Here is a 21,136-nt window from a genome sequence, read left to right as displayed (position 1 = left end):
GATAGGGCCAGGAAATGAGAGTGATAAAGGGACGGGGTAATTCAGGAGGCAGAAAGAAGGCCAGAATTCCTAGGCAAAGGCAGGGGGATAGAGCAGGGCCTGTCATAATGGTGTTGGGTGGCTAGGCAGTGGAGATGACTTGGCAGAGACAGCACTAAGCGAAATTGACATGGCTAGAGATTCAAGAGAAACTGACATAGAGGGTCAAGGACAAAGGCTGGAAAAAGGTGGGAGCTTCTCTTGGAATCAACCCATCCACTTCCACCTTGTCCCATAGGCATCGTGCAAGCAATATGTTCTTGGAGTCCTACAAAGCAGCATGGATCCTGACGGAGGAGCACAGCTTCGAGGACCGCATGATTGATGACCTCTCTGTGAGCAGGCACCCAATGCGCAGGGGGACCTGGGGGCAGGGCTGGAGGAGGGGGAATAAGGAAGATTGAAGGGGAGGACATCAGTGAGGTGAGGATGACCACTTGGCATCCTGCTCTCACCTTAAAGAAAGCTACGGAGGAAGAAGAAGAGGAAGAAGAAGAGGAGGAAAAGAAACCAGACCCTCTGCACCAACTGGTATTACACTTTAGCCGGACAGCCCTGACAGAGAAGAGGTAAAGCCCTGAAGAGGAGTCATCTCCTCTTGCCCCTCTCCCAGAGTCCAGGAAGAACCAAAGAAAACCCCAGGGAGAGTCCACAAATCCTCAGGAGATATCTGGAGAAGCTCAGCCCTCAAATTCCTCAGAAAGATTTATCCCATACCCCAGGGGACATCTCTAATACTGCCAGGACATCCCTTCTCCCATACCCCAGGGCTACCTCAAATACCACCCCAAGCACCAATCTCCCCATTCCCTTTGTTTCTCCCCGTGCTCCAGGTAATCTCTTCCAAAACCCTCTCCCCAAGTTTATTTAACATTGCTCCCCTTTATTTTATGTTCTAGTCAAAGTTGCCCACTTGCCTATCCTCCATACACTATGCCCCATCTCCCATCTGCCATCTCCAGGCTTTTGCCCAGGCTGTGTCCCATACCAAGAATGTACTCCCTTTTCATGTCCACCTATTAGAATCCTACTATCTTCCTTTAAGGCTCCACTCAGATGATGATGCCTACTTCCTACATGAGGCCCTCTCTAATACCCTCCACTTGGCCTTCCCTCCCCCCAAATTACTTAGTATTTCCTTGTATAGATTTTTCTTTCTCTATGTTCATGCTACCCACCCATCCCAGGTACATTGCCTACAAATACCTCTTGTACATCTTGCCCCATACACTGGAGAGACCTCTCCTAGTATCCCCTGGAGACCCCTCCCCTCCCCCAATAGCCTTAGGGAGATCCCCCATTCCTTTGGAACATCTTCCTCTATGCCCTAGGGAGACACCCTAACTGATTGTCTCCCCAATCCCTTTCCAGCAAACTAGATGAGGACTATTTGTACATGGCATATGCCGACATCATGGCCAAGGTAAGTACCCCTCCCCTACTCATCCATCAGGCCCTTCTTCCCCTCCAGGCTAGCACAGGTGGGCTTCCCTCCTACACTCTGCTGTTGTCTTGGGAAGACAAGGGGCACCTTTGCCCCTTTCCAGGACCCGAGGATGCTGAGTTCCCCCCTTCTCACTCACTGACTCTTGCTCCGTTCAGAGCTGCCACTTGGAGGAGGGAGAAGAGCCTTCAGAACCTACTGAGGATGAGGTTGAAGCTTCATTTGAGGTATGGAGGAGCAGGGATGGAGAAGACTCTCCATGGAGGAAGACTCCTTGGGGGAGGGGATGCTGACACTCTCCATCTGTCCTCCCCTCCCTCTCCCTCCAGGAGAAGGAGATGGAAAAGCAGAAACTCCTCTATCAGCAGTCCAGGCTACACAACCGAGGGGCTGCTGAGATGGTGCTACAGATGATTAGTGCCTGCAAAGGTCTGCGCAGCCCTGCCCTCCTGTGCCCATGCTCCCTGCCCTCCTGTGCCCACATGCCCTGCCCTCCCATGCCCACATACCCTGCCCTGCCACACTCCCTCTTTGCTCTCTGATCTCCCCTCCACACTCACTGCCCTCTGCCTGGCACCCCAAGCTCTCCCAAACTCATCTCTACCCTCATTGATCAATTAACGAAGTAATCAACAAGTGTGTTCTAACCACCCAGGCTCTCTGGTAGCCACTGGAGATCCCAAGACATGTGGGGAAAGTAGAGAGAGCATTGGGCCTGGAGTCAGGAAGACCTGAGTTCAAATCCAGACTCAGACACTGAGTAGCTATGTGATCCTGGAGAAGTCATTTAACCTGCCTGCCTCAGTTTCCTCAATTGTAAAATAGGGATAATAATAGTACCTACCTCACAGGGTTGTTTTAAAATTAAAATAATTATCTGTAAAATGTGCCTGGCACATAGTAGAAGCTTTCAAAATGCTTCTTTCCTTCCCTTCTTCCTGGCACATTCAATCCCTCACACCCCCATTCATTCTGTCCCCTCTTGGACTTATCTCTGCCAGTGTCTTGGACACTGTTCTCACCTGCCCCATGGGAAGCCATGGGTGGAGGACAGACCAGGCCTGGGCACTGAGTGGGTGCTGTCCTCTGGTAGGGGAGCCAGGAGTCATGGTATCGTCCACCCTGAAGCTGGGCATCTCCATCCTCAATGGTGGCAACATAGAGGTGCAGCAGGTATGGGGGGTCTGGGGTTGGGCACATGGCGGGTTGCCCTTCTTGGGGGTCCTCAGGTGAAGGCTGGATGTCTGCTCATCAGGGGTCTCGCAGAGGGGACGGGTCAGACCAGACGTTCTCAGGAGTGCCTTCCCATTCTGTGACTCCTCTGTGGGTCTGGGACAGGGCAGGTCTTGGCTGCCAGCCTGAGGCCCTCCCTCCTGCTTTTATGTCTCCTGTAGAAGATGCTGGACTATCTGAAGGACAAGAAGGAGGTTGGCTTCTTCCAGAGCATCCAGGCCCTGATGCAGACGTGCAGGTCTGTCCTGTGGGCAATGGAGCATAGGAAGGGCTGGACTGGCAGAGGGATGGAGAAAGAGAGAGAGAAAGAGAGAGAGAGAGAGAGAGAGAGAGAGAGAGAGAGAGAGAGAGAGAGAGAGAGAGAGAGAGAGAGAGAGAGAGATCTGCAAGGAGCTGGGGCTCCTGGGGGCTAAGCCAGGGCCTCATGTGTGCCCTCTGGTCCGATCCCCTTCTCTATACCTCCTTCCCACTAGTGTTCTTGATCTGAATGCCTTTGAGAGGCAGAACAAAGCAGAGGGGCTTGGAATGGTGACCGAGGAAGGGACTGGTGAGCCCCCTTCCCAAACCTATCCTTGGGGCCCCCTCTCCCTCAAGACTCTCCTCCCTATCCCTAATCCTAGAGCTTCCTTCCCCCTAAGTAACGTCTCTTCCCCTTAAAACCTCTATCTTCATCCTGGGCCCCTCTAACTACAAGGACCCCCCCAACACATCCCAGGGAACCCCCTTCCCTAGGGCTTCATCTCCCCATGGGCTATCATTCCTCTGGGCACCCCTTCTCCTGAGGTTCTGTTCCCCCTCCTTCAGGGGTCCCCTCTCCATTGCCCTGGGACTCCCCCTCCTCCCTTCCCCCCATCTGGGTTGCTGTTTCCCCTCTCCCATTAATGCCCCTAATCCAAGTTAATCAAGTCTCCTCTTTGCTGTGTTGTGATGTGTGGTACTCACCTCTCTCCCTGATCCCTGACCTGACCCCCTTATGGCCTCTTCATCCGCACCAATCTCTCCTCCTGTTCCTGTCTCTCTCCTCATCCCCATCACCTGTCCCCCCCCCACCCCACACTCCTCTCCTTGTTTCTGTTCTGCACCTCCCATCTCCTGCTCTCCTCTGTCCTCTGCACACCTTTCTCCCTCCATTCTCATGGGTCTCTCCATGTGTTTCTGTCTGTCTCCATCTCTCAATCTCTGTGACTGTCTCTCTTTTTGTGTCTCCCTGTACTTCTGTCCTTCCTTCTCCATTCCCATCACTCCTTGTCTCTCTCTCCGTGTCTGTCTCCACATCCGTCTCTTTCTGTATCTTTTTTCTCCACATGTCTGCCTTTCCCTCTCTCCCCATTCTTCCCTCCTCCCATCCTGTCCGGCTGCCTCAGTCATCAATCGCCAGAACGGTAATTCCCCTGCCCACGGTCCCGTGTGCCACCCTGCTCTGCTAACCCTCCTTCCTCCTCCTGCCTACCCCGGGCCGGAACCAGGGACAGGATCAGAGACCAGGGACCAGAGGACAGACATGGGGGACTGGGAAGGGATGGGACAGGACACAGGACACAGGACCCAGGGCAGGGTGCTAGGGTAGGATTGGGAGCTGAGAGGTCTTTGTTTACTGTAGGGTCTCTGGATCAGCTGGCCCAGGACAGGCAGGGACCCTCCCCTAGACCCCAACTGCTCCAAGCTCCCAGCCCCTCTCTGATTGGTGCACTTTCAATCCAGGCAACTCACTTCTCCCAACTGGATTGGCTGCCATTGGCCTGTCCCTTCTGATTGGGCTGTGTGGTCTCCTTTGCGCCTGCTCTTAGCATTCTATCCATTCCATCCACAATCTGGCTTGCCCTCCCCATGGCCTGCCATGGTTGGCAGACTTCTGTTCTGATTAGCCCATGGTTGACACCTCCCCCCTCCATTGCACCCCCACCCCTGTTCAACCTGATTGGCTACATTCTAGGCCCCAATCTGCCCAACTACCCATACCTCTTCAGCCTCACCACCCCCCCCAAGCTGCACAGCGTTGCTCCTCAATCCCACCCCCCTCCAACCCTTCCCTCATAGAAGCCCTGGAGAACTAGTCCCCTGGGTACCCTCCACCAACCACCTTGGCCCTGTGACATCACAAGCACTGATATCACCATTCCTGATATCCTGGACCCTGAGGTCATTATGGCTATATGAGGTTACAACCCTTGAAATCACCCATCCTGTGATGTCATAAACTCTGAGGTTGTTATGGCCATGTGAGGTCACAGCCCTTGAAATCACCCATCCTGTGATGTCATAGACCCTGAGATCACAGACTCTGACATCACTGGCTCCACAAGGTCACAGCTGTGATGTCCCACAGAAGTCACAGCAGTACTACCCAGGCATGAGTGGCGGTCAGCCTCTCCTCCGTTCCTACCCCACTGCCCATTCTCCCGACCCTGTATGCTGTGTGCATGAGCCTTCTGCATGCCTGTTCCCCTGGGGATCTTGCCCCACAGCAGGCTGACCCAGCAAGGTCCTCCCTCCCTCTATCCCAGGAGAAAAAGTGATGGCAGATGATGAATTCACCCAGGATCTCTTCCGCTTTCTCCAGCTGCTGTGTGAAGGCCATAATAATGGTTCGTATGTGAGAGGAAGAGGAGGAGGGGAAGAGAAAAGAGGAGGAGAAAAAGGGAGGAGGAAGAAGGGGAAAGAGGAAGGAGAGGGAGGAGATGGAGGAGAGAAAGGGAGAGACGGAGAAAGGAGAGGAAGAGGGAGAGAGTGAGGAGGGAGAAGGAGAATGGGGAGGAAGAAGGAGAGTGGGGAGGGAGAAGGAGAGTAGGGAGGGAGAAGGAGAGTAGGGAGGGAGAGGGGGAGAAGGGAAAGGGGAAGAAGGGAGAGGGAGGAGGGAAAGGGAGGAGGGAGAGGGAGGAGATAGAGGAGGAAGAGGGAGGGAATGGAGGAGAGAAAGGGAGAGACAGAGGAGGGAGAAGGAGAGAGTGAGGAGGGAGAAGAAGAGCGGAGAGGGGGAAAAGGGAAAGGGAGAAAATGGAGGCGAGAAAGGGAGAGAGGGAGGAGAGAGGAGGGAGAAAAGGAGGGAGCCCCCTCCAGGTCTGGGGTGGGACCTGAAAAGGTTGGGGGTGGACAGCAAAGCCCTGCCTGGTGGGTGCAGGAAAGGAAAGCCCTGGGCTTGGGAATCAAAAAACCTGGATTCGAGTCTCGGTCTTGATACCACTACCTGCTGGGGTCATTGAGCCGACAGAGTCCTGTATGACGTTGGATGAGTCATTTTACAAACTCTTTGGGACTCAGGCTTCTCCTGTCCACAAGTAGGGCCCTTCCAGCTCTTGATATTCTACAAGTCTATGACCTGAGAGCCCCAGCTCCAGGACTTCCTAGCTATGTGACCATCAGCAAATCACTTCCCATTTCTGAATCTCAGTTTCCCCCTCTGTTAAATGAGAGCAATCATACCTGCCTCACAAGCTTGTGGTGACAATCAAATGAGATGATGTTGAATTTGATTCAACAAACACTAATTAAACCCCTACTGTGTGCTAGGCACAAAGGTTAGTCAGTCAACGAGGATGTATTCAGTGCTTACTACTACTAGCCAACATTCATGTAGAGCTTACTGTGTGCCAGGACTGTGCTAAGCACTGGGAAAGGCAAAAACTAAGCAGTCCCTGCCCTCCAGAAGCTTACATTCTACTGCTGGGAAACAATAGTGTACACAGCTGAGTAAATACAGAGAAGGTTCAAAGGAGCTGGTACAACCCTGATGAGGCTGGTGGAGGCCCATGTGGAGGACAGACTGGAGAGGGAAGGCTGGAGGCCGGAGACCCATTAGGAGGCCATTGTCCTGGTCAGGAGGATTTGGGGAAGACCTGAATTAAGAGGGTGCTTCTGTTGGGGGAGAGATGAAAGCAGATTAATTAAGCTTGGTGACTAACTGGACAGAGGGGGCGGGGAGGCATTTTTAAAACCTTAAACGCCAGCAGAAATGTGAGCCAATGATCTGTCCCTCCCAGACTTTCAGAACTACCTCCGGACGCAGACAGGGAACACAACCACCATCAACATCATCATCTGTACGGTGGATTACCTGCTGAGGCTGCAGGTGAGTGTCCCAGGCTAGGGACCAAGGGCAGCTGGAGGGCCAGGGTGCTGGGCTCTCTCCACTCATCAGCTACTGCCCTCAGGAGTCCATCAGCGATTTCTACTGGTACTACTCAGGGAAGGATGTGATCGAGGAGCAGGGGAAGAGAAACTTCTCCAAAGCCATGGCTGTGGCCAAGCAGGTCTTCAACAGCCTCACGGAGTACATCCAGGTATCCCACCTTGTCCCCTTCCTGCCCATGACCCTGCTCTCAGCCCCTCTTGGCCTTCTGGACTCTGGTTACAAGCTACCTCCTCCAGAGAGCCCTGGAGAACATAAGATTGGGAGTCTAGCCATCTCATTTTACAGAGGGAGGAAACTGAGGCGCAGAACAAAAAGAGGTTTGTCCAAGGTTGCGCAGAATCCAGACTTAAGCCAACATCTCCAGACTTCTATGAAAATGTTCTTTCCACTAGACTCTCAACTGCTACACTTCATAGGAGCTTATCTAATCAAACATGCATTTGTTAAGCAGGAAGGAAGGAAATAAGTACTTATTCAACACCTACTATGTGCCACCTAGCTAAAAGGGACCCTAGAAATCATCTGATTTAAGCCCTTTGCTTTATGGGGGGGGGGAGGGGACAGGGTTCTTCCAGGTAAGCAGGCCTCCTCCAAAAGTAGCATTCTTTCTCTAGCACACAGTGGGACATCATCCCTCCACTGAGCTTTCACAAAAGGCTCTCTTAGGGCCCCGTCTCCTCTACCTCAGTGCCAGCCCAGTGGGCAAGGACTCTAGGCATTCTGTCTCTATAACCCCAGCACAGGGCCTAGCTTCATAAATGTTTGTAGATTCCAAGTGGATTTGTTTGTTGAAAGATGAAAATAACATCATAATCCCTGCCCTCAAGGAGTTCCCAGTCAAAGAGAGCCTGGACCAAAGGAATAAGACATGAAGTCCTGTGAGGCATCCCACTCCCGAAGAGGGACACTGAGGTCCAGTGGCAGCGAGAGCAGCATTACCCATGTAGAAGCGACAGGATTGGGCGGGGGGCGGGGGGGGGGGGGAAGGAAAGGAAGGGGGAGGGTAGGGGAGACAGCTGAGAGGCATTAGGCCTGTGGCAGGGTGTTGGTCCCATCTGTCTCCCCTGACTCAGCCTAGAGGATGGACATACCTAAGAAATGATGGCTATATCATGGTGAATTCCATGGTGTAGCAAAGAGATTTGAAGTCAAAGGATCCTGGTAGAATCCAGTGCCTTGGTGACCTTGGTCTAGTCATTTCCCTCCTTCTGGGTCTCACTTTCTTCATCAGTCCAATGAGAGGGCTGGACTCATGGGGTTCTACATCTTAGGAGCCTGAGTTTGTGATTGATGGAGGGTGGGGCTGGGGCTGGGGCTGGGAGGAGACAGCCGAATGCTGAACCACCTCTGTGTCCTCCTGCAGGGCCCGTGCACAGGAAATCAGCAGAGCTTGGCCCACAGCCGCCTGTGGGATGCTGTGGTCGGCTTCCTCCATGTTTTTGCCCACATGATGATGAAGCTGGCTCAGGTGGGTATATCCATGATTAGTCTCCTTGCCACCTGGCTGGCCCTACTTTCCATGCTGATTGGCAGCCAGGGGCCTTCTTCCTATCTGGTCCATTTCCCATCCAGTGGGTTCCATCCTCCCTATGGACTGTAGCTTCTCCTCATCAGTCCTAATCAGACCCCTCTCTGGGCCCCCTTTCCCTCCGCTCTGAATATGTTCTCTGATCAGATTCACTCTCAGCTGGCCTCATCTGGCCAGACCTCTCCCCTCTTTAAACCTGCTTTCTGATTTGTCTGTTTCCCACCTGGCTGCTCCCTACCTCCCTCTGCATTGAGTCCCCCACACACCCCCTCTACTTGGTTTGTTGCCTGCCCACCCGGTCCTGGTTTCCTTCTGCCCTATTGTTCTCATCAGGCTGCCTCTGCTCTGGGGGCTCCTTGGGGTCTGATGACCTCTTGGTTTCTCTGGCCTGTGGAGGGGGGTGTGGGGAGGTACAGGGGTTGGAGGGTTTTTCCAGTTCTCTATCCCACCTGCAGCAGATGATGGCCCCCACAGGACATACAAATAGCAGGCATGTAAGGCCCCTCCCTCCAGCACACGTTCAAACACACACATAGAATTCCTGTTCAGCCTCATCCTAGGACTGGTCTCTGGGTCTGTCAGCATCTCTCAGCTTCTTGGTAGGTCTCTGTCTCCCTCAGAACCTGGCACTTCCTTTCTACCACTCTCTCTCTCCATCTTTCTCATTGTCTTTGGATCTTTCTGTGTTTCTCTGCTTTTCTACATTGCAAACTCTATCTCCCCACTTCTCTGTAACTATATTCCTGCCCTTTGCCTCTTTCTCTGTCTCTGTCTCTCTCTGAGGAGCAGCTCTTGGCTAAATCCTCACAGAGGTCAGGAGGGGCTATGTCACATATTGGGGGGCAGGTTAGGAGTTTGGGGAGGACCAGCACCCACAGTGTTGATTTAGCAGAGATAGGAACTATGGACCTTGACAGGGCCTGGCCGTGTGCGGCCGGGGGGTTCTCCCTAGGACTCCAGCCAGATTGAGCTGCTGAAGGAACTCCTGGATCTGCAGAAGGACATGGTGGTCATGTTGTTGTCACTGCTGGAAGGTGAGCCAGAAGATACCCCCACTCAGAGATACCCCCATCCAAGGAACCTGTCTCAAACCCTGCCCAGAGCTCCTACCCCAGAGAGTCCCCCCCATGGAAATGCCCCACCCTACAGAGATTCTTCCCTCAAACCCCAGTCAAAGCCAACCCTGCCATAGAAACCCTCCCCCAAGGATACACATTGAAATCTCTCCAAAAGAGCCTTTTCAACCCCCTCTACCCCACCCCCCATGATGATCAGTCAAGCAGCTTAACACAATACCTGGTATATAGTAGGCACTTAATAAATGTTCATTCACTTGATTTGAATTAAGCGTTTATTAAGCAGTTGCTATGTGCTGGGCACTGTGTTTGGTAGGCACTGGAACCTGGATGGAAACCTTAGTACCCATTCTCCAATAGCTTATATTCTAGCCTATGTAGACACTTCCCAGAGATATCCCCTCACAGAAATCCACCACCCTCAGAGGTTCCTCGGAGAACTCCCCCTTCCCACAAAGCTGCCCCTCTATAAAGACCCGAGAGTCCTTCCCAAACCCTGCTCATGGCCTTTCCCTCTTGGAAACCTTCCTGCAGAAAGAGATCCCGTTCCAGAAACCCTACTCAAGAGCCTCGTCCCTCAGAGTGGAAAGGCACTCTTTCAAAAGATCCTCCCAGGAAATTCCCCTCCAAAGACTCCTCCTAGAGACCCCCTAAGGATACTCTCCTTGTGAATCTCCCTCTCCCTGGGACTGTCTTCAGATATTTTCTCTGAGACCCTTCCCAAAGATACCATTCACAGAGAACTCCCCTCAGAAACCTTCCCCTTCCCCACATGGTCCTCGCCCCCAAAACCACCCAAAATTTGCCCAATCAAGACAACCCAGGAGAAATCCCCAGGATAGCAGAAACTTTCTTTTCCTGGTTGAACTTTAAAGAATGTGGGGAATGCTTGTCCCTTCAGAATGATGAGGCAGAAGTAGGCAGAGGGGACTTTTGCCTTGGTCTCACAGGTGGTGTAAGTGATGGATAGAAAAGGGACTAGATTTGGAATCTGAGGTCCTGGGTTTGAATCCTGTTTCCCTAATTACCTTATTGATGAATCACCTAGCCATTTTGGGGGTCAATTCTCCCCTTCTGTAAAATGAGGACCTTGAATTCGATGACCCCTCCAACCCCAGATCTAGCCACTGTGCTTGCTCCCCACCTGGCACTGACGCCCTTGCCCCTCCTCCCCCACTCCTGCCAGGGAATGTGGTCAATGGTACAATTGCCAGGCAGATGGTGGACATGCTGGTGGAATCCTCCTCCAATGTGGAGATGATCCTCAAATTCTTCGACATGTTCCTAAAACTGAAGGACATCGTGGGTTCTGAGGCCTTCCAGGACTACGTCACCGACCCCCGTGGGCTCATCTCCAAGAAAGATTTCCAGAAGGTATGGTCCCATGGAGCCACAGGTTAGGCAGGAGGCCAGGTGCCTAGGAAGAAGGCCTTGAATGAGGCCATGTCTCAAGGGAGCTCCATAGAGTGGAGGAAAGGAACCAATCCCTGCAGGAGGACATGCAGAGGAATAGACAGTGGGATACTCATGACCTAGGTAAGCCTCTCCAGAAGAGGGGCAAGAATATGGAGTTAGGGAACCTGGCAAGCAGGCATCTGAGCAGATAAGCCACTGGAAAGATAGGCTGGATCAAGGGAATATTCTGGGGCACAGAAGGGTGCCAAAGGAGAAGGCTGAAAACATAGAAGTTCCCATCAGATGGAGACAAAAGGTTTGGGTGGGAGGGCTCCTGGTGGGGGAACTGAGCCTACAGGAAGTTTGGAATAGGGAAGGGATTACCTGCAAACTCCCTGATGAAGAAAGCTCTGGATGGTGGGAGTTCGAAGGAGACAATGAGTGGAGAAGCTGAGGGGTGTGGGAGGTGAAGCCAGATAGAGAGAAGGGAGTCCTTAGATGGGACAGAATGTCAGGTAGGGAGGCTCTTGGTGAGGTGTCTCTGAGCTAACAGCTTGTGGGAGGAGATTTTTGAATGGCTTGAGTTCTGGGGGACAGTTGGGGTACTATGGAGGAATCCAGGGACCATGAAAGGGGTCAAGAATTCAGGGAAGGGAACTCTCTGGAGGACCACTAAGGGAAGGAGAATTACTGAATGAGACAGGCCCCACAGGCGGCCCGAAGGTACTAGGAGGACAAAGTAATAGAAGGTGTGTTCCTAGACAAGGCCCAGAAACTTGAGGAGACAGTTGTCTAAGAGGCTCCCTTTATACAGGCTGTCTAGGGGAGAGACCTTCTGAAAAATGGGTATCTTAAGGGGCAGTGGGATGCCAGTACGGAGAATGAAAGAGGTGGCAGCCCCTGAGTAGGGGTCCCTCATTGAGGTCTGGGCTTCAGGGACAAGGGTGCCTCCAGGATCACGGGACTGCCTCAGGGAGGGGGAATCATCCCTGGAAGAATCTCTAGGAGAGCAGCCTTGGGGAGAGGGTTTGTCATGTGCTTTGCAATCTTCAAAGTGTGATGGAATTTTTTTTAACCCTAAAAGATGCTCTGGAATTGGAGGAGGGAATTTCCCAGAGTGCCTAGGGAAGGGGATTTCTGCATGGGTGAGCTTCCTGAGGAATAGTGGGGTAGAAGGGATGAGAGAGTCAACAAGGAAGCCAGAGGCAGGCTGTGACAGTCCCTCCATGGAGATGAGATGGAGAAGGTTTCTCCACGGGAAGAACCACTGGATGACCCCTTCCTGGGGGCCCCTCCCTCTGCAGGCCATGGACAGCCAGAAGCAGTTCACTGGCCCAGAGATCCAGTTCCTGCTCTCCTGCTCGGAGGCAGATGAGAATGAGATGATCAATGTAGAGGAGTTTGCCAGCCGCTTCCAGGAGCCAGCCCGAGAGATCGGCTTCAACGTGGCTGTGCTGCTGACCAACCTGTCGGAGCATGTGCCCCATGACCCACGGCTGCGGAACTTCCTGGAGCTGGCTGAGAGTATCCTGGAGTATTTCCGGCCCTACCTAGGCCGCATCGAGATCATGGGTGCCTCCCGGCGTATTGAGCGCATCTATTTTGAAATCTCGGAGACCAACAAAGCACAGTGGGAGATGCCCCAGGTGAAGCTCTGCCCTGTCATGTGTCCACTAGGGTCCCTCCCACAGCCCAGCCACCCCTCAGCTCAAGTGCACTCTCAGAGAAAGGCCTTGCTGGGCCCCAGCCCTCACACACCCCTTCAACACTCATTCCCCTTCCCTACCCCCCAGCCCCTCTTGCTCGTCCCTGATTATCTATGCCCTCCTAATAACCCGCCTCAAGACTCTCCTATCTCCAACACATCCCCGTAGCACTGACAAAGTGATGTTAGATTCCTGAAACTTAGGTCCAGATATATCCCACCCCTGCTTCAGAAACTGCTTGGGCTTCCTGTTGTCTCTAGATTAAATACAGCCTCCTCCATTTGTCCTTAGAACCTCCCCAGCCTGACTGCCACAGTACTCCCCCTCAGGTAGTACACACTCCAGTGTTCTCTATCTGTCCCCCATCCCCAATGTTCATTCCATCAGGCACCTCTGCAAGGGCCCCTGACGCCCTCTGTCCTCACGTCTGCTTCTTGGGACTTCTTGTGCCCTTCAGCTCAGGGCCACCTCCTATGAGAGGCCCTCCCTAATTGCCCCAACGCTCTCTGAAATACCTCGGGATTGACTTTTCTGTGTATATGTTACTGCCGCTGTTACTATAGGAGCCCCTACCTGGCACATAGTAAGCTTCAATTAAATGGTTGAATAGAATGGAATCCTCCATCCTCCCCCTGGAATTCTCACCCAAATCTCAGGTGTACATGCCTCAACTAGCCCTCTGGTGTCCTTGCACACTCACTGCCTTTCCTTATACAATAATCTCCCCATTCACACACACACCCAGCATGCTTGTACGTGGCTTGCACACTCAGCCTCCACACATGCCCCTCAGATACTCTTGCCTAACCCTTGCACACTCAGCCTCCTCTCCTTGCACACTCAACCTCTACATATGCTCCTCTCCTCCAAATGCTGCTCAGACACACCCCTTTGCACACACCCATGCCCATTCTCACACACATTCTCCATGCCCCCCCCACTCCTCTTCCATGTGTCCCTCGGGTATCGGCACCCTCATCCCTTCTCCACTATCCCCTGGCCGCCCCTATGCTCCCTCCTTGCCATGCATGTGCCTCCTCCCTTGCAGGTGAAGGAGTCCAAACGCCAGTTCATCTTTGACGTGGTTAATGAAGGCGGGGAGTCCGAGAAGATGGAGATGTTTGTGAGCTTCTGTGAAGACACCATCTTTGAGATGCAGATCGCCGCCCAGATCTCAGAGCCAGAGGGAGAGCCTGAGGAAGATGAGGATGAATCTGCAGCAGAGTCTGGGCCAGATGTCACCGAGGCAGGACCAGATGGAGAAGGAGCACCCGCAGGTGGCCCGACAGGCATCTCTGGGCATGTAGTAGGGGCAGTGTCTTGGGTCCTACGACGGATGACCTACCGGAGCTTGCGTCGGCGGGTGCGGCGGCTCCGACGACTGACCCTGCGGGAGGCTGCAGGTGCCGGGGCCGGATTCGTCTGGTCTGGGGTGACGTGGACGGGCACAGGAGTGATCAGTGCCACCCGGGGGGCCCTAGGCCTACTCTGGGGCTCTCTGTTTGGTGGAGGGCTGGTAGAAGGAGCCAAGAAAGTGACAGTGACAGGGCTGTTGGCTGGGATGCCAGACCCCACGGGTGATGAGGTCCATGGGGAACAGGCGGCTGGCACAGGGGCTGTTGGGACTGGGGATGGAGCTGTGGAGGGGGATGAGGAAACTGGGGGAGAGCCTGCTGATGGAGAGGCTGAAGCCGAGGTTGGAGCTGGGGAGGCAGGACCAGCCAGAGGAGAGGGGGTCGGAGCAGACGGAGGCCATTTCCGGATGGAGGTTCCTGGAGGCCTTGGTGACATGGGGGACACAACACCAGTTGAGCCGCCTACTCCTGAGGGTTCCCCAATCTTCCGGAGGAAACTAGGGGTGAGTGGGGAGTTGTGTGTGTGAGAGAGAGAGAATGTGGGGGGGGGGAGGGGAGAGAGACAGACAGACAGACAGAGAGAAGGAGGAGAGACAAAGAGACACAGAGAGAAGAGGAAAGGGGAGAGGAGAGGAGAGGGAAGGGGAGGGGGGAGAGAGATACAGACAAGGAGAAAGGAAGAGGAGGGGAGGGTTGAAGGAACAGGAGAGGGGCCATACATACCCAGGCCCAGAGGCAGAGCAAATGGATGGAGAGGGGACACAGACAAACAGGGAGGGTAGACATAAAGAGGACGGGGAGGAGCGAGACAAATAAAAAAGATGAGATGTTGATACACAGCCAGACAGCATAGAATGGCAGGCTGATAGAAAGAAGGAATGAAGCCAGGAGGGAGATGAATGCCCAAATTGCTGCTCCAGAGAAAACTGAGGTAGAAAGCAGGGCTGGGATGGAGTCCTGAGGGGGCCAGATCTAGGCAGAGAAGAAAGGAGGATGTTCACAGGCCACTAAACACAAAGAGAACTTTGGGGCAGAGGGTTCCAGCAAGGGTGTGCTGCTCCCCTGAACCCATACCTCCCTCCTCTGCCCACCCATAGCTGGAGGGAGGAGAAGAACAAGACTTAGAAGCAGAACCAGAGCCAGAGCCAGAGCCAGAACCAGAACCAGAACCAGAACCTGAGAAAACTGAGTGAGTGGCCTTGCTTGACCCTTGACCTGGGATGGGCTAGCCCTGACCTCTGTCCTCAGGGTTCTTTCTCGGCATCCTCCAGCACCTGCCTCTGACCACTCTGGAACATAGTGGGAAGAAGACTGAATTTAGAGTCAGAAGGCCTGGTTTTGAATCCTGGCCCTACTTCTGGTCACTTGGATGACACTGACCAAGTCTCTCTTCTCTATGAGCCTGAGTGGTCTCATGTGGGGAAGGAGAAGGCTGGAGTGAGTTATCTTGAAGGCTCTGTCCAGCTCTCAATCCCATAATGCCAATGATCACTGACCTTGGGGTTACTGGCTGCATCTGGGAGACCCTGATGATCTCTAAGCCCCCTTCATCTTGCCTTATGTTCTCCCCTCTTCCTCCTCCCCTATCCAGTGCCGAGAATGGGGAGAAAGAAGGGGCCCAAGAGCCAGCCCCTGAGGCTCCCAAGAAGGCAGCTGCCCCATCTCCACCTCGGAAGGAAGAGTCCAAATCTGAGGGCCCAGACTTCTGGGAGGAGCTGGAGGTGCAGAGGGTCAAGTTCCTGGTAAGGAGCAGCCTGGGGTCTGGTGGGATACCTGTGGGACCGGGAAGAACTCCAAGGCCCCCAGAGTCCCCTCCCCAGGGCTCATCCAGACTCCCCTGCCAGCCTTCTGTCCTCTCCTGGACTGTTAGGCCTGCAGCTGGGCTGGACAGGGAGCTCAGGCCCTCCCTCTTTCCCTCTCTCCCTTGCCCTGACAGAATTACCTCTCCAGAAACTTCTATACCCTGAGGTTCCTTGCTCTCTTCCTGGCCTTTGCCATCAACTTTATCCTGCTCTTCTACAAGGTATCAGGCAGATGGAGGTGCCCAGGGGCAGGTTTGGGGGCACACACCTGGGTCCCTTGGGAGCCTGAGTGACTTGGTCCTCAAATCCATTGAGCAGGGAGGGAATTAGCCTTCTGGATACTTGGGCCCCCTCATGCCCTGAAGAAAGTAGGGCAAGGGCCAAGGCACCTTGGTACCTTGAAAGGTAATAGGCCCCTGGGAACCAGGCATCCATCCATCTTCCACTGAATGATAAAGCATAGAAGACTGGATGTAAAGGTCCCTAAAGTAGCTAAGGGTCTTGGAATCTGGTTCTGGGGCCTGCAAGGAGAAAGAATCCTGCTTCTGGTGTCAGAGGACCTGAGTTCAAATATTGCCTCCAACTCTGTGTGGCCTTGGGCTAGTCACCTAACCTCTCTAGGCCTGTTTCCTCATTGTAAAAGGGGGGATGGGTGAGACTAGATAAACCACTGTGGTCCCTTCTGCTCTCTATCTCAGGTCCTCTGATCCAGGTGCCTGAGCCTTTGTGGTGGGATGGGGGAGGTGGGGGGAAGGGGCTTGAAAGCTAGGCACCCAGACCCCCAGCCCTTGGTTCCCCTAGAGCTATTGGTGATGCCCAGGCCCTTCCCTGACCATGCCCATGCCCTCCCTGCAGGTATCTGACTCTCCTCCAGGTGAAGAGGACCTCGAAGGCTCAGGACTTGAAGGCCTGGCAGGCTCAGGGTCTGGCGACTTCCTGGGATCTGGCATGGGCTCAGGGGCTGGGGAGGAGATGGAGGATGAAGAGGAAGAGAACATGGTTTACTACTTCCTGGAAGAGAGTACAGGATACATGGAGCCTGCCCTTCGAGGACTCAGCATCCTGCACACCCTCATTGCCTTTCTCTGCATCATCGGCTACAACTGTCTCAAGGTGGGGCTGGGGGAGGGTCGGGTCTAGGGGCTGACCCAAGAGGGCAGGGTCTGGGCCTGACTTCTGGCCAATGGGCTCTGCAGACTCTCTGATCTCCGAGGTCTTTCCTCCCCGGTTCCCCCAGGTACCGCTGGTCATCTTTAAACGCGAGAAGGAACTAGCCCGGAAACTAGAGTTTGATGGTCTCTACATCACCGAACAGCCTGAGGATGATGACGTAAAGGGACAGTGGGATCGCCTGGTGCTTAACACCCCGTACGTACAGTGCCTGATGTCCCCCTGGGGAGGCCCTGAAAGACTTGAAATGGGAGGGGGAGCTGGGGAACGAGACTCCAGAGAGAGACTGGGGAACCAGGTAGAAGGCGAAGCTATGGGCGAGAGACTGGGAGTGGGGGAACCCCAGAGAGGGATTAGGAGGGTGGGGGAGACAGGGGATCCCAGGGAAAGAGGGAGGAGATACTGAAGAGCTAAAGGAGAGTAGGGAAGAGTCCAGTGTGGCAGATTCTGGGGGACAGCAAAGGACTGGGAGGGGGTCAGAGTGGGGGAGGGGTGAGAGAACCCAAAGAGAGAAACATGGCAGTAGTTAGAAAGCACCCCAAAAAGGGAGACAGAGAGATCATGGAAGGAGGGACCAGGGGGAGAATTAAGAGACATCCAGGGCTGGTAAGCTAAAGATCTGGGATCCCTCAATTCTCACATCCCATAATTTCTTCCCCCAGATCCTTCCCCAGCAACTACTGGGACAAGTTTGTGAAAAGGAAGGTAAGGAGGCCCAAGGGGAATGGAGACCCTCACCTCATCCCCAATTCTCTTCCCCTTCACCGGCTCTCCAAGAGAGTGGTTAATTTGTCCTTTCCTGGGGCCCACTATATCCAAGGGACATCCTCAACCCTTCCCTCCCCCACTTGCCTAGGTGCTGGAAAAGCATGGGGACATCTTTGGCCGGGAGCGGATTGCAGAGCTGCTGGGCATGGATCTGGCCAGCCTGGAGATCACGGCACAAAATGAGAAGCGACCAGAACCCCCGCCAGGACTGCTCACCTGGTACGAGGCTGAGCTGAACCAGCAGGGCCGGTGGAGGAGGATAAGGGAACTCCAGAAAGGTTCTAACCTACTCACTGCCTTGCATATCCTTCCCTTAGGATCATGTCCATAGATATCAAATACCAAATCTGGAAGTTCGGCGTCATCTTCACCGACAATGTGAGTAGGGAGCCTTGGAAGATGGGAAAGAGGAAAGTCCAGAGGATGCTCTCTCAGAGTGTGTTTTGATACCCTTGGGTTACCCCGTGGGACCACCCAAAATGTCTCCTGCATCTCTCATACCCCCAAAGTGTGCCTAACTCTGCCCCCTAAAGTATTCCCTGTCACCCCGAAAGCATTAAAGCTTGTGCCTCCTCAAACTTTTTTTCTTAACCTCATCCCTCGTTCCATTGCTCGTTGCAGTCATTTTTGTATTTGACCTGGTACATGGTCATGTCCCTCCTCGGCCACTATAACAACTTCTTCTTTGCTGCCCACCTGCTGGACATCGCCATGGGAGTCAAGACCCTTCGGACCATCCTGTCCTCTGTCACCCACAATGGGAAGCAGGTGCCTGGGGGAGCAGGGGAGGGAGCCAGGAGAGGCTGGGACCTGACCCAGCCAAGGGTGTGGCGGGGATGAGCACTGGCCCCTCACCAGTACCTGGGACTGTCCCACAGCTGGTGATGACGGTGGGTCTGCTGGCAGTCGTGGTTTACCTCTACACAGTCGTGGCCTTCAATTTCTTCCGTAAATTCTACAACAAAAGTGAGGATGAGGATGAGCCGGACATGAAATGTGATGACATGATGACGGTGAGATGGCCCAGGGGACACACTGCATCCTGTGCACAGGGGGTGGTTCAAAGTCACTTTTTTATTCCCCCATGGAGCCTGGGTCTCCCTGTCTGGTTCAGAGGCCAAGACAGAAGCACCAAACTACTGTTTCCTACCTTGGCCAGTTTGCCCTTCTCTTGGCAGCCTAGTGGTATCCCACTCCCCGGGGGCTCACCTGTGGGTGCTAGGCCTAGTGAGGGCACCCTATGGCATTAGGCCACTGTGGCTCAGAACTCCAAAGCTGAGGGGAGGTGCCAGCCTCGGCCTCTCCTAGGAACAGGAATCCCAGGCGTGTGCCAGGCTGGTTCAGTCTCCGCCACACTTCTCCCCCTCAGTGTTACCTATTCCACATGTACGTGGGTGTCCGAGCTGGTGGTGGCATAGGGGACGAGATTGAAGACCCAGCAGGGGATGAATATGAGCTGTACCGGGTGGTCTTCGACATCACCTTTTTCTTCTTCGTCATCGTCATCCTGTTGGCTATCATCCAAGGTCAGGAGTGTTGGGGGCCCAGACATGGGAGAGAGGAGGACCCTTGTCATGCAGGGTCAGGAGTCATGGCTGGAAGACTCAGAGATGAGAGGATCAAAGAGCTAGAAACCATCTTATAAATGAGAAAACTGAGGCCCAGAAAGGTTAGGTGTGCTAGTATGTGAAGCAGGATCTGAGGCCAGGTCTTCACTCTCCGACATCGCCTCACAAGTTCACTCTTCACCAGCATTTTTCTCCAGGACTCCAGGCTGGGGGAAAAGGGGCCCAGGGGTGGGGGATGGGGTATGAAAGCCAGGCAGGGGACATAATGGATGTCAGGGTCAAGTGAAAGAGTCAAAATGGAGTGATCGTGACCTTCATTCCCCTCCTCCCTCAGGTCTGATCATTGATGCTTTTGGGGAGCTCCGAGACCAGCAAGAGCAAGTGAAGGAGGATATGGAGGTAATAGCCCTGAGGGTGTCTGGGAAGAGAATTTGGGAGGTCTGGGAGAGTTTTGTGAGATCCCAAGTGCATTCATCCAACAGGCAACATGCCTACTGTGTGCAGGGCCCTATGTTTGTTGCTAGGACTTCCCAGACTTGGGAAGTCACCTGGGGAGTGGGGAGGGGTGGGCAAATTAAGAGGGCACATGTGAGTTTGGTACAGGGTAGCTCATGATAGGATCAAGGACCTCACCATGTAATGGACAAGTCCTCAAAGATGTATAACATAAGAAAATGAGAGCCAGGAGGAATCAGAGGGGGGACCAAGAGAATACTTTTCCCTAATGAGTCAGGGTGAGGGGAGCAAGCACTGGTCTGTGAAACAGTTGGGGAGGGGGAGAATATGGGCAGATTTGGGGGTCCTGAGGAGTACCTGATAGGGAATTGGGGATCTAAGGAGTGACCATGAGAAGCTTGGGGGGTTCTTGGTACCTATGTGGGAATTCATAGGATCCCAGGAAGAGCTTTGAGATCCTGAGTCAAGGGGTATCTAGAAAGGGCTATGGAGTGTCTGGGGGGGCCGGTTCTTGTAGAAGGTCTCTAGAGAATAATTAGGAAGTTACAGAGCTTATCAGGGGAGGGGCTTGGGAGGGTCCCATGGGGATATAGGAAGGCTGACCAGATCTCAAGCCCTGACGCTCCCCTTCTTCCCCCACCCCACTATCTGCCCCCAAGACCAAATGTTTCATCTGTGGCATTGGAAGTGACTACTTTGATACAACACCCCATGGTTTTGAGACCCACACACTGGAGGAGCACAACCTGGCCAATTACATGTGAGTGCTGGCTCTGCTAGCCAATCAGGAGAGGGAACGGGGCCAGGTGAATTCCAGAGACTGGAGGGATACCAGGGGAGAGGAAAACAGGTGGGGGGGGGGGTCAGGGTCCCGTTGGCCTGGCCACCCTCATGACATGTCTGTCCTCTTCCCCGTCAGGTTTTTCCTGATGTATCTGATCAACAAGGATGAGACAGAGCACACAGGACAGGTGAGGGGGGTCATGGAATACCTGATGGGGAGGATGTCCAAAAACTTGGGATGCTTTGGGGATACTTTCGGTACACTTTGGAGGGGGGGGCTCTGAAGGAGGCCTAGATAGGAAGAGACGATGCTGGAACAGGAATTCATTGAGATAGCCTCAGGGGAAAGGGGGTCCAAGAGGTTCAAACCGGGAGTATTGACCCCATCCTTCCTTTCCTTGCTTGGGCTGTCTGCCCGATCCCTTCTCCCACCAGGAGTCATATGTCTGGAAGATGTACCAGGAACGCTGCTGGGATTTCTTCCCAGCTGGTGACTGTTTCCGAAAACAATATGAAGACCAGCTGGCCTGAGAAACCGAGGCTCCCCTTCATTTCTTCTCACCTCAAGTGCCTTATGCCACTTTGGGGATCCCCTATCCTGGGGCTCAGCTCCCCTCAGTGCAATATGCCCCATGGGAAAGGGGCCCCTCTGGAATAAAGGGTTTCTTCTGCAGTTCCATGAGT

General features: G+C 53.7%; 1 protein-coding gene across 2 annotated transcripts in view; it reads left to right on the top strand.

Moving 5' to 3' along the window:
* The window catches only part of RYR1 (ryanodine receptor 1), an 89,891-nt gene extending 68,761 nt beyond the window's left edge, over positions 1-21,130 (top strand). For both annotated transcript variants that reach the window (XM_036743163.1, XM_036743164.1), the window contains 32 exons: positions 278-374; positions 502-608; positions 1,411-1,462; positions 1,642-1,710; positions 1,813-1,912; positions 2,577-2,656; positions 2,878-2,954; positions 3,190-3,263; positions 4,081-4,098; positions 5,221-5,301; positions 6,694-6,782; positions 6,865-6,993; positions 8,209-8,313; positions 9,326-9,407; positions 10,636-10,823; positions 12,149-12,490; positions 13,599-14,424; positions 15,034-15,094; positions 15,497-15,647; positions 15,842-15,928; positions 16,563-16,820; positions 16,945-17,075; positions 17,540-17,582; positions 17,734-17,864; positions 17,963-18,023; positions 18,267-18,413; positions 18,524-18,658; positions 19,015-19,171; positions 19,548-19,612; positions 20,329-20,429; positions 20,589-20,640; positions 20,888-21,130. In XM_036743163.1, coding sequence (XP_036599058.1) covers positions 278-374; positions 502-608; positions 1,411-1,462; positions 1,642-1,710; positions 1,813-1,912; positions 2,577-2,656; positions 2,878-2,954; positions 3,190-3,263; positions 4,081-4,098; positions 5,221-5,301; positions 6,694-6,782; positions 6,865-6,993; positions 8,209-8,313; positions 9,326-9,407; positions 10,636-10,823; positions 12,149-12,490; positions 13,599-14,424; positions 15,034-15,094; positions 15,497-15,647; positions 15,842-15,928; positions 16,563-16,820; positions 16,945-17,075; positions 17,540-17,582; positions 17,734-17,864; positions 17,963-18,023; positions 18,267-18,413; positions 18,524-18,658; positions 19,015-19,171; positions 19,548-19,612; positions 20,329-20,429; positions 20,589-20,640; positions 20,888-20,983 — 4,192 coding nt within the window. In that variant the 3' untranslated portion in view covers positions 20,984-21,130. The remainder of the gene's footprint in view (positions 1-277; positions 375-501; positions 609-1,410; positions 1,463-1,641; positions 1,711-1,812; positions 1,913-2,576; positions 2,657-2,877; positions 2,955-3,189; positions 3,264-4,080; positions 4,099-5,220; positions 5,302-6,693; positions 6,783-6,864; positions 6,994-8,208; positions 8,314-9,325; positions 9,408-10,635; positions 10,824-12,148; positions 12,491-13,598; positions 14,425-15,033; positions 15,095-15,496; positions 15,648-15,841; positions 15,929-16,562; positions 16,821-16,944; positions 17,076-17,539; positions 17,583-17,733; positions 17,865-17,962; positions 18,024-18,266; positions 18,414-18,523; positions 18,659-19,014; positions 19,172-19,547; positions 19,613-20,328; positions 20,430-20,588; positions 20,641-20,887) is intronic.
* The last annotated feature ends 6 nt before the right edge of the window (positions 21,131-21,136 follow it).

The sequence above is a fragment of the Trichosurus vulpecula genome, chromosome 2, assembly GCF_011100635.1.
Source record: "Trichosurus vulpecula isolate mTriVul1 chromosome 2, mTriVul1.pri, whole genome shotgun sequence".
Taxonomy (NCBI): domain Eukaryota; kingdom Metazoa; phylum Chordata; class Mammalia; order Diprotodontia; family Phalangeridae; genus Trichosurus; species Trichosurus vulpecula.
The sequence above is the reverse complement of the archived record's forward strand: the minus strand, read 5'-3'. Positions and strand labels throughout refer to the sequence as shown.